The sequence below is a fragment of the Rattus rattus genome, chromosome 11, assembly GCF_011064425.1.
Source record: "Rattus rattus isolate New Zealand chromosome 11, Rrattus_CSIRO_v1, whole genome shotgun sequence".
In the NCBI taxonomy this organism is placed as follows: domain Eukaryota; kingdom Metazoa; phylum Chordata; class Mammalia; order Rodentia; family Muridae; genus Rattus; species Rattus rattus.
In genome coordinates this window covers 92,854,016-92,868,478 of record NC_046164.1, presented here as the reverse complement: position 1 = coordinate 92,868,478, position 14,463 = coordinate 92,854,016, and the positions used below count along the sequence as shown (strand labels likewise).

The 14,463-nt window shown below is 51.8% G+C and overlaps 1 protein-coding gene across 10 annotated transcripts in view; it reads left to right on the top strand.

The window, feature by feature from the left end:
- Bcl11a (BAF chromatin remodeling complex subunit BCL11A) overlaps positions 1–14,463 on the top strand; it is a 94,886-nt gene that overhangs the window by 38,548 nt on the left and 41,875 nt on the right. Inside the window, exon 1 of one of the 10 annotated variants that reach the window (XM_032916871.1) lies at positions 4,930–5,261. The exons of the other annotated variants lie outside the window; for them this stretch is intronic. Within the exon in view, the coding sequence (XP_032772762.1) occupies positions 5,129–5,261 (133 nt within the window). The 5' untranslated portion in view covers positions 4,930–5,128. Of the gene's footprint in view, positions 1–4,929; positions 5,262–14,463 lie in introns of those variants that run through there. 10 annotated transcript variants of the gene reach the window in all.

Here is a 14,463-nt window from a genome sequence, read left to right as displayed (position 1 = left end):
TGTCACCAACTTTTCCTTTGGAGAGGGATTAGTGAAATGTGGCCAGTGCTGTTCACAAGGTCTCACAGTGCCAACGTTGTCCTGTAGATTCCGCATAGCCTTTGTGGAGCACGGATCTTTTTATCTTTATTGTTGTTGTAATTTCATATTTTCCCCCCACATGATTCTGGTTCACATTTGGTGTTCAGTTTGTAGCTTACTCTGGTAGGTGGTTAGAGGCTGAGCTTTGATCTGAATATCCTGATTCTCTGTCACTGCAAGACTGGGACAGTCATCGTTGTCTTTTATCCCATGTCCCTTCAAATGGAGGGACTGGGAGCAGGGATGGCATCTTGGAGCCTTCACTCTATGGCTAAGTAGCTTGCACCGTCTGCCTCTAGTCACCTAGAGTCTAGAGCAGGTCTACTCCAGGGAGCAGAGGAAGCCCCTCAGTGGAGGTTGCAGGGCGTAGGAACTGGAGCTCATCCTGTCCATAGTCCTGACGCTTCCTCTAATGGTCGGGCCCTGGCCTGGGCTCCCAAAGGACTGAATGCTGCCTGCCTCCAGGTAGCTCTGGCTGTTCTGGTAGTTGTTTCAAAACTTTGTCTCTGTCTCTGTCCATCTCCCCTCCACTTCTCTCTGCTTTCTCTGTTTGAGTAGGGAAACCCTCTTTTTTTTTTTTCTTTTTTCTTTTTTCTTTTTTTCGGAGCTAGGGACCAAACCCAGGGCCTTGTGCTTGCTAAGCAAGCGCTCTACCACTGAGCTAAATCCCCAACCCGGGAAACCCTATTATCAATGGGATTCACTTACTCTCTATGTCATGTTGTATAGGGTCAGCCAGACCAACTAGATTTATTTGCTATGTCTGCTACCTTTCTTAATGAAAGCAAGACAAAATAAAACAAAAAACAAAAAAACCTAATCAAATTCAATTTGGCTCCAGTATTAGCCAGCTTGTTCTCCAAGACATAGTACTGTCCGAGTAATAGCAACAGGAATGGCAGCAACAGCAAGAGAGTAATGTGTTGACCATGTGGGACAGTGGCTTCCAACTTAGGAGCCCAGGCGTGGACAGGCGGCCCACATTCTTGGGTTGTAAGTGGCCTGTCTGTCTCCAGCTGCACACTAGAGGCTGCCCAGTGAGAAAGCTTTCTCTTCTAGAGGCATGGTGGGTGGCTGAGGTAATCAGTTGGGGGAAGTGGTCTGTGTGGCCTTCACTGGAGCCCAGGCAGCTACTGCACTCTTCTGGGGACACTAACGACCCAGACAAAGAGGTGTGGGCTGGTGAGGTTTGTCAGCAGCTGCTCTGGGGTTTAGTTTTGCGTGAGCTCAGTCTACCACACCCATGAGCTGAAGTTCCTTTCTCCGTGTCCTATCCAGGAGGATGCTGTGGGGTGGGGTGGGGTGGGGGGCATGCGGTTGAGTGGGTTAACTCATTTTAAGTGCGTATTGCAATAAAGCCTGCTTGTTCTCCTGCTCCTGTCAAAGGCGACTCACAGATGAGAAGCCGGAAGAGAGGAAAGCGTTTGCACTGGGCCATGGATAGTGCCAGGATTTGAACCGACTTCGAGTAAACAATTACATTATTGAGGCCAACTTAAATTTGACAAGCAACATGTAGTTACTGGGGATTAAGTTCTCTTAATATCTAGCAAGAAGTTAGAGGAGATGCCGCCTCATTCCGTCTTGTCAGTGAGCTCTCTTCTGTTTGTTGAGCACTTTCTGTATGCCAAGTGCGATGGTCGGTGCTGGAAGGGAGGTGAAGGGGCCAAGGCCAGCTCCCTTTATGGATGCCAACGTTCTCATTGGAGCGCTGGATATGTGGGGAGGCAGTGTTGGAGTGAAGAGGGCAAATCCTTTCTGCCCGAGACCAAGACTTGGAGCCAGAAGGTTAACATGCACAGGCTTAGGGAAGCCAGATGGCTTGTGCCAGCCACCTCGTTACTTGGTTACCACCTAGAACTTGTTCACAAATCCAAACACACCAAGTCTCAAGGCCACGCTCTTCCCAGGGCATCAGGTTGCCACTTCCTGCAAGTTCCAGGGTTAAAGGTGGAGGCATGGATGATCTCCGAGTCGACTAAGTAAGCAGGCTTCCTCTCTGACTGCTGTCTTGGGTGGTGAGCACCTTCCCAGTTCCTCAGCTTTGGAGAGGCTGCATACGTCCCCATTTTAGAGTCCGAGACACTGGGAAGAGCCGCTACGTGTGCAGCCCAGTCAGTCTGAGAGGCGCCATTTGCTTCCCCTTTGAAGAGTCCCCTTCCCAGTTGTTGGGGCCGCTTGGTGACTGTTGCCTGCACATCTGACTGCAGCCTATCAGGTACTCACGCACCCCCCCCCCCGAGGTCATTGATCTGCTGATTGTGGACAAGAGATCTGTTCTCGCCTGGGTTGCCATATACACTCTTGCAGCCATAGAGAAGAGGGCAGAGGCTGGAGGAGGAGCGTGCCCCTCTCCTCGCACTTTCCATCACAAGCCTTACCTGCTGCATTTCCAGCTTCGTACACACAGCTTCTCCATGGCTTGGGAAGCATAGGTTGAACGAATGGCGAATGTGCTCATGGAGCCGCAACAGGGGAAGCATGGTGGCCACTAATAGAGTTGTGTTCTTTAAGTTTCCAGCTTCGATCAGATTGGCTCTGTCAGCCTAAAGCATCTCAGGGAGGGGAGGATGCCGTGGGGCGGGGGTCAGAAATGAGAGGGAAGTATTAGCAGCACGAAGTATGTTAACAAGGGGCCACTAGCACTTTATGTCTATAGGAATAGCATCTTTAGGTGTTTTATTGATAAGGAAATAGTCAAGTAACATCACATGGTATTCTCTTCCAAACTGGCAAGTTCTTTCGATTCAGTTTCTCCATGTTACCGCCTACCAAGGAGCATTTATTTCCTTGTCACAGTGCACGCCAAGGGTACTGCAGTCCTTCTGGCTATATCCTGGCCCCTGGGTAGGGGCTCTGCCCCCTCTCTCCTTCAGTCCTTCCCAGAGAACCTGAAGGCACCAGTGGCAGCTGGCAACCCAGGGGTGTGTCCTGGCCTTCTGTGTGGGACTTGGTACAAGCATGGGCTCTCCGTGCCCGGTGTGCGGTGGCCTCAAGGGGCCATGGGACACAGGATGCCCACCAAGTGGTGCACTGAAGTCAACCTTTCCTCAGTTTCTAACCAACTCTTCTCCTTCTAATGGCTCCTCGTAAACCTTAAACAGATTCCCATTTGATCTTCGCTGTCACCCCCACCTCACATTTTTTCTTTCCTCAAACCAGATGAACACCTTCATTTATATTATAATGCAAAAATGCTCTTCCCTCTAGGCCCCAGGGCCTGTGGGGAAAATGGAATTTGGCTTTAAACCAAACTCTAGATCCAAGCGCCCCAGGTTGGGCTGCCTGGCAGTTTTATAGATGCAACGTTGAGCAGCCTCCTGGCGGTTCGGGATGGTGACGGTTTCCTCATTCATTTTTCAACAAATATTTTGAACACCTGCCACAAAGAGGGAACTATTCTTGGAGTCGGGCATACAGCGGTGGTCAGAGCCTAAAAAAAAATTCTTGCTGTATGGAGGTAGACTCTTACCCTAGCTGAGAAAGACGCACACCGTGTAAACCATCACATGCAGTGTTTGGTATGACAGCACCTGGGAAAATAATAAGGTGAGGAAGAGCTAGAGAGAGGATGTACGGTGGCCAGACTTGTGGGAGGATGGCTAGGGAAGACCCGTGTGAGGAAACCAGCCCTGTGGGTCTGAGGAACAAGCTTCCCGACCCAGTAATGGCAGACAAGCCCTCTGTGCAAGGTCAACCCAGTTGCGGGGCTTTCTGGAGAAGGTCGAAGGGGACTCGGAGGTGAGTGGAAACAGGCCTGGGAGTGGGAGCCACTCCTCGAGGGCTGTCCTGTGACTCTGGCTTTGGCTGAAGGGAGGTGGAAATCATTGGAGGGATAAGGGACATCACATGACTTGGACGTCGCCAAGAGGGAGACAAGCATGACCCAGGCAAGCTGATGGTTGCCGGAGCCAACAGAATGAGGATGTGAGAAGGGGTTGGAATCTCCACAGACTTTGAGGCTAGAACTGACAGACTTTGTTAACAGGTCGGGTAAAGGGCTCGAGAGGAAGAATACAATGGAACAGAGATGCTTGGCTTGGTGATTGGAGGGGGGTAGAATTAGACCTCGGGGTTGGGGGTGGGCAAGGAAGAACCCCCTCAGTGCAGGACGCACAGCCTCTCAGAGAGAGCTATGGGAGGCAGCAAGCTACCTTCAGACAGAGCTGCTGGAAAACCTTCTCATCTGCCCCTTACAGCTCAGATTCTTTGAGCACGTCCACCCTGGACTTCTTTAAGAAAGGCAGTCACCCCTGCGCCTTGCACCTCCTGAGCCTTCCTGGTGGTGTCTTCTCATCGTGCTCAGGTCTGATGGTCAGCCTCTTGACTCCTTCCCACAGACCCTATTTCCTTCCCGATTCCCAAAAAGGCACAGCTGGCAGACAGATCGATTTCCCTTCCATGAGGGCCCTCTCATGGAAAAGTCAAATAATTCTTGGAATCCTCACAACACCCAAGCCCCCAAAAGCTGAGATCTAGGAAATTTATGTAGGTTAGGTAATTTGTGAGGACCAGAGACAAGCACATCGCTCCTTGGAGTTCTGACCTCTGCTCAGCTCTCCTGACCAGATGACGGTGATCTGGCAAACTCGGTGAGAAACGGAGGAGTCCTTGCTTCTGTCCAGGCCACCTTCCTATTGAGGAGGTCTTCATGTCTGAGGGCTGACAGGACAGTGCTTTCCTTCTCTGTCTGAGAAAGACCCCGCTATACAAAAGCATCTCCCGCCTCCATTTCAGCCTTGGTCTTCAGTCTGTCCTCACCATGGTGCTACACTGCCAAACACAGCAGGCTGAATCAGAGGTGACCCAAAGGCGGGCCCACTGAAGAGTTCGGGCTGTGAGAGGTCACAGCTTTGTTGGCGGGACAGGCAGGGAGATCTAAGGGCCTCAGCTGTCCCCAGGGTCCTACGTAGGAGGAAAGTGAAGTACTGTCCAGAAAAAGAAAAAGCCAGCCCAGTGACTCAGTGTGCTGTTCCCAAACCTTACAGCTTGTGTTTGTTGAGGATGCCTGTCCCACAGCAGCGGCTGGCAACCTCCGTGTCTGTGGATGTCCCATCCTGATTGGACACCTCTGGGCCTGCTCTTGCTCCTGAAGGGATGCTGGCCCGGGGTGCATGGATGTGCTCTCAGAAATCCTTTCCCAGAGCTTCCTTCCCACCAGCTTCTGCCCGGAACCAAATGTAAGTGTGTCTGAGTGTCCCCTAGTCTTCATTTCTATACTTTGTTCTTGTTGGAGGGAGAGAGCAGACAAACCCTCAGGTAACCGGCGTTTTAGGCAGCTTCTTTGAGACGAGAAACTTAGTAGCAGTTCCGGAGTTTTAGGCGGCTTCTTTGAGACGTGAAACTTAGTAGCGGTTGCTCAACTGCTTGTGTTTGTGAAATCAAGGACAATGAGGACCACAACAGGAGAGAACTGTAGCTTTATCGTGACTCTGTAGAAGGTGGGGTCTCACTGTCTTGCCAAGTTAGGGTACAGCCAACCCTGAAGACCGAATGGTTTTTGAAGCTTTAGAAAGCCGGGCAAGTGCTGTGTCTTCTGTTGCTTTAGCAATTGTAATGATAGCCAGAGTTCAGTATCCCCCCACCCCCCATGTTCTCCTTTGTGAAGAGAGTATTGAATTGGTGTGGAAACATGTCGGGGTGCAGCCTCAACAGCTTGGTTTTTGCCCCCTCCCCATTTTCTGCCTGGTGCTGTTTGGAGGATGATTTCCACACTTCTGCCACTTGTCTTTGAGAAGCTCAGAACTCAGAGTTAGGATGGTGGGCTACCTCAGGTGGGAGGAGACCAAGCATGACCGAGAGCAGGGCGCACGCAGACTGTGAGCTTTTGCAACAGCTGCATTTGGAAGCCGTTCTCCTCCTCTTTTTCTTGAGAGATTGCAAAACATTTGGAAATGCGAAAGTACTCAGTCATGGTTTTAACTGCTGGCTTGGGCAGAAAGCAGCTTCGTGTCAGCAAGCACGAGTGGCTTCGGGTGCTGTGCACATTGCCTTTCTGAGAAAGGCAGACACGTTCTCTCCTTTGATTTCCTCCTCGGTTTCTCGCTGTCCTTTGGTGTCTTGGTTTTGTGTTCTCCTGAGCTGGAAGACCATTTAATCTATGGACTCCCGTCTGTGGGGATATTACATTTTTTAATAGTGCTTGTTTATGACCAAGGTCAAAGACAGTATTTCAGAGCAAAAATTAGAGTTAGTTCATAATTGAGTACATGTGTATGCCACTGTTTATTTTTATAGTTTGCTAATTTATTTTTAAACAGCTCGGTTCCGCCAACATGTTTATAGCTCTGCCCATCACATGCCTTCCCAGCCAGGGTGTTAAAAGACGAATGCTATTCAATAGTTTGGATCCCAAGTTAAATTAGATAATGCCATCAGGTAGCAATTTAATTACATTAATTGAATGTTTAGGCAGAAAAGTAGTTTTCTGAAGGAATAACATTTACAAGTCCACATGTGTAAATCTCAACGTTACAGACACTTGAGGTCGCTGACGGAAAAATGGGTATCCATCAGGCATCGAGAGGAAAGCTCGAGGGGGCTCACTCGTTGGTGGTAAATGCTCCCTTCACAATGTCGGAGGATGCTGGGCATGGCCATTTGCTGGGTGAGCTGCCCGTTATTCGTCCTAGGAGAGGTTGTGCATAGAGGCATTGTGGGTGCTGTGTTTCCGTAGTTTTCCTGGGGTACAGGGGACCAGCTGAAAATGAAAACACAAGACACTGCTCAGGGAGGCCATGCGTGCTGAAAGCTGTCTCACGATTCAGGAGACGTTACAGGCCTCTAGCAGAGCCCTGTGGTAAGTCAGACAAATAAGGGTGCACCCGTCTAAGGCGACTTTTCCTTTAGGAGGAAGGTGCTCCACAAAGAGGCCAGAGTGTCGGCTACTGGTCATCCCCAGTGCCCTCTGGCAGGGGGAGACCTAATGTTTAGCATTCTGCAAGCTATTTTGGGCCTTTCTCTGTGATTGAGTCTGGTGGGTGTCAACTGGTAGCTGAAAAAGCAGGGTCTTTAAGGTGTGCTGTTGACCGGGTAATTCATCGTCCTCTCGGCCATCTGGTATCACTTGTGCTTTGGAGTCCAGTGTAGTCGGTGTCCCATATCCAGCATAAAGCCCATTCGGAGTATTTGCCAAATGCCACCACTCCACCCCCACAGCGTCTGGCAGAGAAGTGAGGTGTGGCTGCTGCCGATCTCGGGGGTGTGCTGGCTGCATTGTTCTGTTCATCCTTGTTGGAGGGTTGCTCGCTCCCTTACTGAGGTAGAACTGGTCCTTCCTATGCAAGGGGCCATGAACAACTTAATCTAAAATTACAGACTTGCGTGTGTGTGTGTGTGTGTGTGTGGGTGTGTGTGTGTGTGGGGTGTGGTGTGTGTGTGTGTGGTGTGTGTGGTGTGGTGTGTGTGTGTGTGTGTGTGGTGTGTGTGTGTGTGTGTGTGTGTGTGTGTGTGTGTGTGTGTGTGTGTGTGTGTGGTGTGTGTGTGTGTGGTGTGTGTGTGTGTGTGTGTGTGTGTGTGTGTGTGTGTGTGTGTGTGTGTGTGTGTGTGTGTGTGTGTGTGTGTGTGTGTGTGTGTGTGTGTGTGTGTGTGTGTGTGTGTGTGTGTGTGTGTGTGTGTGTGTGTGTGTGTTGTGTGTGTTGTGGTGTGTGTGTGTGTGTGTGTGTGTGGTGTGTGTGTGTGTGTGTGTGTGTGTGTGTGTGTGTGTTACTCTCATCACAGGGTGGCCTTCTTGACTTCTGTCCCTGGGAGACAGGTCCGGTGGAAGGGACATTCTTTTACAACCTTAGTGACTGAGAGGATACTCCGTCCTCCACAGGGCTTAGGAAACTGAAAGGAGGGCAGGAGGCTTGTGTGAGCAGTAAGAAGAAGGAGGTCTGGCCTCTGAGGCAAGACAGGGAATCTGCTGCCTCTGGTGCCCACAGTGCAGATGCGGCGTTTGTCCAGCTGAAGGCAGTCCACTCACTGACTTCCTGATGAGTGACTTTCCCCAGGCTGACAGCCGCTCCAGCACATCTCGCCTACAAGTCCTGACAAATACTGTGTTCCTCTGGCTCTGTTATTACTGCAGCAGGCATTTGGAAAAGTCTGCGAGGATGGAACTCTTAAAGGACAACCTCGAAGCAGTTTCTCTGTGTCTGCTTCAAATCTAATAGTAGTTTATGAAAAGCCAGCCCCATCCCACATAACAACCACCATGCTGTTAGAAGAGAGAGAGAGGAGGAAGAGAGAGAGAGAGAGAGATAGAGAGAGAGATAGAGAGAGAGAGATATTTTAGCGGTCCTTCCTCTCATGTGCTACCTTGTCAGGAAGCAGGGGAAAGAGGCATCTCAATCCAGAGATGGCCAGCAGCATGACAGCTTTCTTAGAGCCACAGACTCGGGCTTTCAGCGGAAAGCCGGGTTTTGGCGGATGACATACTGTAATGGTTTGGAGCAGTGGAGGTGGTAGAAAGTGCTCCCTGCTGGGATCTCATCGGATCTTTCTAAGGTTTGAGGGGACAATATGATATCAAAATTGTTATCACAGCAGCCCCAAAGCTGCAGCAGACCTGGAGAAGCACAGTGAGTGTGCCGGCACCTGCTTTGTGGTTTCACCATTTCTTGCTGAAACACCGAGGTAAAGACGTGAATAGGCGGGCTTCAAGGAGGCACACATGGTGCTGGTTGTTTGAGCAGACCTGTTCTTCCCTTTACTTTTGCTGTGAACTTGACCTCCCTGGCTTCCAGGCTGAGCCCCTATTTCAAGGAGAGTGTTAGCGTAAGTCTAGAAACACAGGTAGTCTGAAGTTGACTTTTCTTTTATTATAGCTTCCTCCTTAGGAGAGCGGGTTGGCAGGTTCGAGTGTGTGTAAGATTTTAGGCTTTCAGACCTGGGTGGCTTCCTTGGCCTTTACAGTGGGTGGTTGGCCTGGGTGAGGTCACACAGTGGCTTAGAGGAAGGTAGACTCAGTCAGGCCTGGAAAACTGTGTCTTGACTGGTCTCCTCCCAGCTAGGCCAAGGGCAGCAGTTCAGGGTGGGGGGATGCTGGGCTTGCTGCTGTGTGGGTAAGCTCAGGGTCCTGTTTTGTTCTTTCCTAAGTACCTCTGCTTCCTGTGGGGAGTCCTGCCTGCCAGACAATTGTGAAGTGACAAGGAGAACAGGGCCCCTTGGCACAAGGACAGTCTAGACTACATGACACTTTTCAAGTTCTCAGACTACCAGCAGGTGCTGGGAAATGTAGAGTTTGGTTGGGCATGAGTACTTGGTGTTTCAGCGTCCCTCCTCTCCTCCTCCCTTTCTTTTTTTCTCTTCTAGAATCAATAAATTGTTACCATAAGCTTTCAGGAAGCTTAGATGAATTACTGCCTAATTGGGAAAAAAAATACAAAAACATTACACCGACGAAAGATTCAGAATATTCTATCAACAGGTGCTAAGTTTGCATGCTGTCTTTCAGACCTTCCTTACAGGTTCAGTTTAGTCCTCACAAAGCAGGTTTCCCCGGACAAGGGTCAACCGGGTGCTTGGTCCAGGTCCTGGGCTAGCAGCTTCGAGCCATAGAGCTCACTAAGGGTTTGTAAGCTTGGGAACAGCCAGTAGCATCAGGAGCGTGGTTAGTGCTCCGTGGCTGCTTGTGCCAGGCAGGTGAACCTGTGGGTGGGAGTGGGTGCCCACCCTGGGAGTCAGTGGCGGGAGGGAGTACAAGGGAACTGTTAGTTCTCAAGAAGAGCCTGCTGTCCCTGGGCAGAGGCTTGGTTCTTGGAATGCAGTGGTGTAGTGCGTGCTGGGAGTGGGTTGGGGGAGTGGGGCTTTAACACTTCAGGTTCCCTGGGTAAGAGAGGCTCCTTTCAGCTGCCATCCAGCCCTCAGGCAGTCCTGGTCCTCTCGGCTGGAGTGAGTGTGTCTCCTAGCTGTCTGGAGGTACTGCCCAGCTGCAGGATGGCACTGGCGCAGTCTGTGAGGTGTCATCCTCCAAGGAGTAGGAGCGTTCCTGTCGGAGTGAGTGGGTCCTGATCTGCCCTTTCTACACAGACACCTTCATTATTGGCCTTGATGTAAAAAACAAAAACAAAACCCACATACCATGCATTAAGATGAGGCACCTTGGTTTTGTTCCAAGCCAGTAGATGTCCATCCTACATAGACCTGGGCCCTGGAAGACGGGTCAGAGGTAGGTGTTAGGAAGCCTGACCATGGTGTGTGTGTGTTTGTTTGTTTGTTGTTGTTGTTGTTGTTGTTGGTGGTGGTGTGTGTGTGTGTGTGTGTGTGTGTGTGTGTGTGTGTGTGTGTGTGTGTGTGTGTCCCTTCTATGTCTCGTTTTACCCTCATGAAACTCAACCCACTTAGGGATTAAGCACCTTCCCCTGGTCATGGACCCTCTAAGTGACAGGACTAGAATTTCTGTTCGATCATTACCTGTTGGTTATGTTCTGCCCTTTGGGTTACCATGTTAGCTAATTTCGTGGGCTTTTTTTTTTCTTTCTGACGGTGACGATTCAAAAACAAAGTTTCCACAATGTGTGACGAATTCCTTTGTGTCACACGCAAACGAATGTCACGTTTAGAAGACTTCCCGAGAGAAGATCTTACCAAGAAGTTTTGAACTTGGGGTCCGCCGTCGCTGCTTCCCTAGTTAGGTTACAGGTGTGTCAAATGTCTATCTAACTCTTAGAACAAGAAAGCACAATTGGGTGTGCTGGGTATGTTCTCTCTCACGAGCCTGATGTAGGGAGGGGATCCAGGGGAAATTTCAGATGCTCTGTATGGAGTGAAGTGTCCAGGCTTGCAACCTTGCTGGCACAGCTCTCCACACTGTTTCATAGGAGTTATTCTCTAATTTTATCAGTCTGAGGCTTTCCCCAAGGATTTATTTCTCCATTCATTCACAGCCTACAGAGTCAGGGCTGGCCTACCGTAAGCTCAGGCTTTTGGGGTTCAACACATCTGCTGTGCATCTTTCTGGCTACTCTGGAAAATAAATTAGGATGATAAAACGTAAGGCCATCAGCCATGTGAGGGGACTCATCTTCTGCTTGTTGCTTGGATGAGAGTCTGCACAAATATTTACGATTCTGTTAGGGCTGAGTTGTGTCATTAGGACAAGCAGAGCCGCCAGCCAGGTTTCCAGTGCCTCCAGTGCCCAGCCTCTGTGTGGAGCCAGCTCTGGTCGTGTTTCTCTGGAGCTCCCCAAGGGTGAGATCTCACCCAGAATAACACAACCAGTGGACAAGATCCTTACTTCTTCCGTCCCTCACTAAGAAGTTAACTGGAAGGCAGAGGCAAGCATAACTTCTCTGGGTATGTCTACCTGCTCCTCTCCTCAGGGCTTTGTGTGCAGTGAGTGCTGGGCTGTGAGGAGGCATGGTGCTGCTCAGGAAAGGCCAGCATTTCTTGCCGCCACTCAAGGCAGCACCTGAGGAGAACACTCAAGACAGGACAAACATTGGGAATTAATTTGTCATTAATCATGTGACGGAAGGCTCTTTCATTTCCCAAACGTCCCAGACTCCCTGGGACCCCTAATTCGCATGTACAGGATTGGCTGCCATTGAGTGCAAGCAGGATAAAGATAGCATTTCCTAATTAACAGTTGGAGAAAAGCACAAAACCGTCTTCGCTGACAACCCTCTAGAAGCAGGTCTGGTGTGGGACGCCGCCGCGGAGGCACCCGGTTTGGGAGGACTGCGGAAGCTGGTGAGCACCCCCAGTGCTGAATCAGTTACCGGCAGGATGGGTCAAGCAACTCGGGTCCCGTACTGTGGATGAGTGTAAGGAACCCAGAAGAGCTTGCGTCCCACCCAGCTTTGATCCCGAGTTCAGGGACTAGGGGTCTCCTGCTCTGCGCTTGGCTTTGTAGATGGTCCCCAAGCAACCCCAGGTGGTTTGGAATATCACCAGCTCACACATTTTATTGATGAAGAAACTGAGGCTTTACGAGATCAAAGAGAGTCCACAGCCAGGAAGCCCTGTAACAGAGGATTCCTGCCTGTCTGACCAGGGCCCCACTCTTCCCCTGCTTTCGCCTGGCTTCCCTGCTCACACTGCCTGAGTGATTGTGCTGGCCAGGCCACCAGCCACTCCCTGCCTTGCTGAGAGGGCATGTCTGTCAGCCCACAGAGGTGTGGTTCATGAGGTGGAGGAGTTAGAGGCCTTGGAATCTGGTCTCAGGGAACCTCACCTGCCCCGTGTCCTCTCTTCACCCAGGCCGATCTTGGGGATTTTCTCCCCTGGGGGGGGGGGCAATTCTTCAACCAACAGCCCCGTTCTACCCTCAGACTGTAGCAGGCATCCTGGGTAGCCAGGACACGGGGAGCTGTAGCCCTCAGTGCTTGTGGGATAGCCCTGACGTGCAACCTCGCTGGCAAGGAGCCTCAGGCAAGCCTGGGCAGAGGACCGAAAGCAGGAGAAGGAGGGAAGGAGGGAAGGGAACAGCAGCAGCAGCCGGGCGGGCGGACCAGAGACAAAAGCCAGCTGGAGTAAACAGTCTGTGATGGGGTGGGTGCCCTGGCTGAAGGGGCTCGCCCAGGCTGGCCTGCCCTGGGAACAGGCAGATTGGCGCCTGCTGCCTACCCTTCTTAGTCCTGCCTGATGCCTGCCAGCTGCCGGGGCTCCACCTGGGGCTTATGGGTTAGGAGGAGGAGGAGGGGAGGAGGAGGAGGAGGAGGAGGATGGGAGGAGGAGGAGGAGGAGGAGGAAGAGGAGGAGGGGGGGAGGAGGAGGAGGAGGGAAGAGGAGGGAGGAGGAGGAGGAAGAGGAGGAGGAGGAGGAGGAGGAGGAGGAGGAGGAGGAGGAGGAGGAGGAGGAGGAGGAGGAGGAGGAGGAGGAGGAGGGAGGAGGAGGAGGAGGAGGAGAGGAGGAGGAGGAGGAGGAGGGGGAGGAGGAGGAGGAGGAGGAGGAGGAGGAGGAGGAGGAGGAGGAGGAGGAGTCGGAGGTGGAGGAGGAGGAGGAGGAGGGGGTGAGGAGGAGGAGGAGGAGGAGGAGGAGGAGGAGGAGGAGGGGGGGGAGGAGGAGGAGGAGGAGGAGGAGGAGGAGGAGGAGGAGGAGAGGTGAGCTGAGATGGCAAGAAAGTGTCACCCTCCATACGCTGTGGCCCCTCGGTGACTCCTTAGGGTGGTGGGCTTGTTCCTGGAGCTGGTGAAGCAGTGCAGGGCTTTCTTAAATGCCATCCTAAGTGAACACTCACCTGGTGTGTAAGCACAAGGATGCCTTTGGTCCCAGCACTAGGGTGGCAAAGGAGGGTGGGATTTGGTGAATTTGAGGCCAGCCTGGTCTATACATTGAGTTACTGTTGAGCCAGGGACCCAAGGGGGAAAACGGTGGAACTCTAAGAGGTTTGGGCTCCAAAACTGGGCTGTGATTAATTTTTTTCAGGTGGCTTTGGGTTGGGTCTTGGGCTCCTATACCGGAAATGGAGTTAGCACCCCATCTTACTCCGAGGAACAATGTATGCCTAGGCCTGTCCTCTGAGGTAGTGCAGACCATGCAGCCTCCTGCAAGGTGTGTTGTTTCACTTCAGTCTTGGGCGTAGGACAGACGTTATAGCAAGGATACAAGAAGGCCTGTACCCTGGCGGCCCACTGAAGAAAGAGCTGCCCTATTGTCATGCGCTTGGCTGACCTGGGCCTGGCCTGGCCTGGCCAGACACTGTTCCCCAGCTCATTGGACTGGACCCCCAAAGATGGAAAAAATAACAGAAGCCATAGCAACCCAAATATCACCCCGAGAAAAGTAAGGGAACTGGAACCGGAACATTCTCCCCTTTGTGTCCACGTGTGCGGACTGGACAGAGTCAGGAAGGGAAATAAGAAGGGACGCGGCCCGTCTTGCTCCGCACGCACTGGCTTCCTGCTCTAGCAGGGAGATGTTCAGGTCTGTAGTTCAAATGCCTGTGCGAGACGCACCGATATTAGCACATGCGTTCTCAAGCACAGTCTCCGGACTTCTCAAATGATAGTTATTCTTGGCGAGCAATGGGGTGAGTCCAAACACTCTTGGGCTCATAAGATGGCCTCACTGCCTTTCCCCTCCTCCTTTCTTCAGCTGCTCCCTGCGTTGATGAGTATGTGGGGAGACCAGCTCCCTTCTGCTCAGCTTGGCCAAGGGTCCTAAACCTATTTGCTGTTGAAATCTGAGAGAACCGGGTGCCAGAGGTGACCAGGGTACGTGAGTGTGCCAGGCCACTTCTAGGAAAGGAGGTGGGGAGGAGGCAGCCCGATGCCTTCTTGGTACCAGGGTAACGCAACACTTGGAGACTGGGACCTCACTACCCTCTCGGGGCACACCCCTTATGGGGATCCCTCTTGTCCAACCCGGCCGGGGCGTGTGTTATGGATTTGTTTGGTACTGATAGGGGTTGAGGCTAGGGAGGAGCACACTGATCCTCCTGCGAGCTGTCCCTGTGCC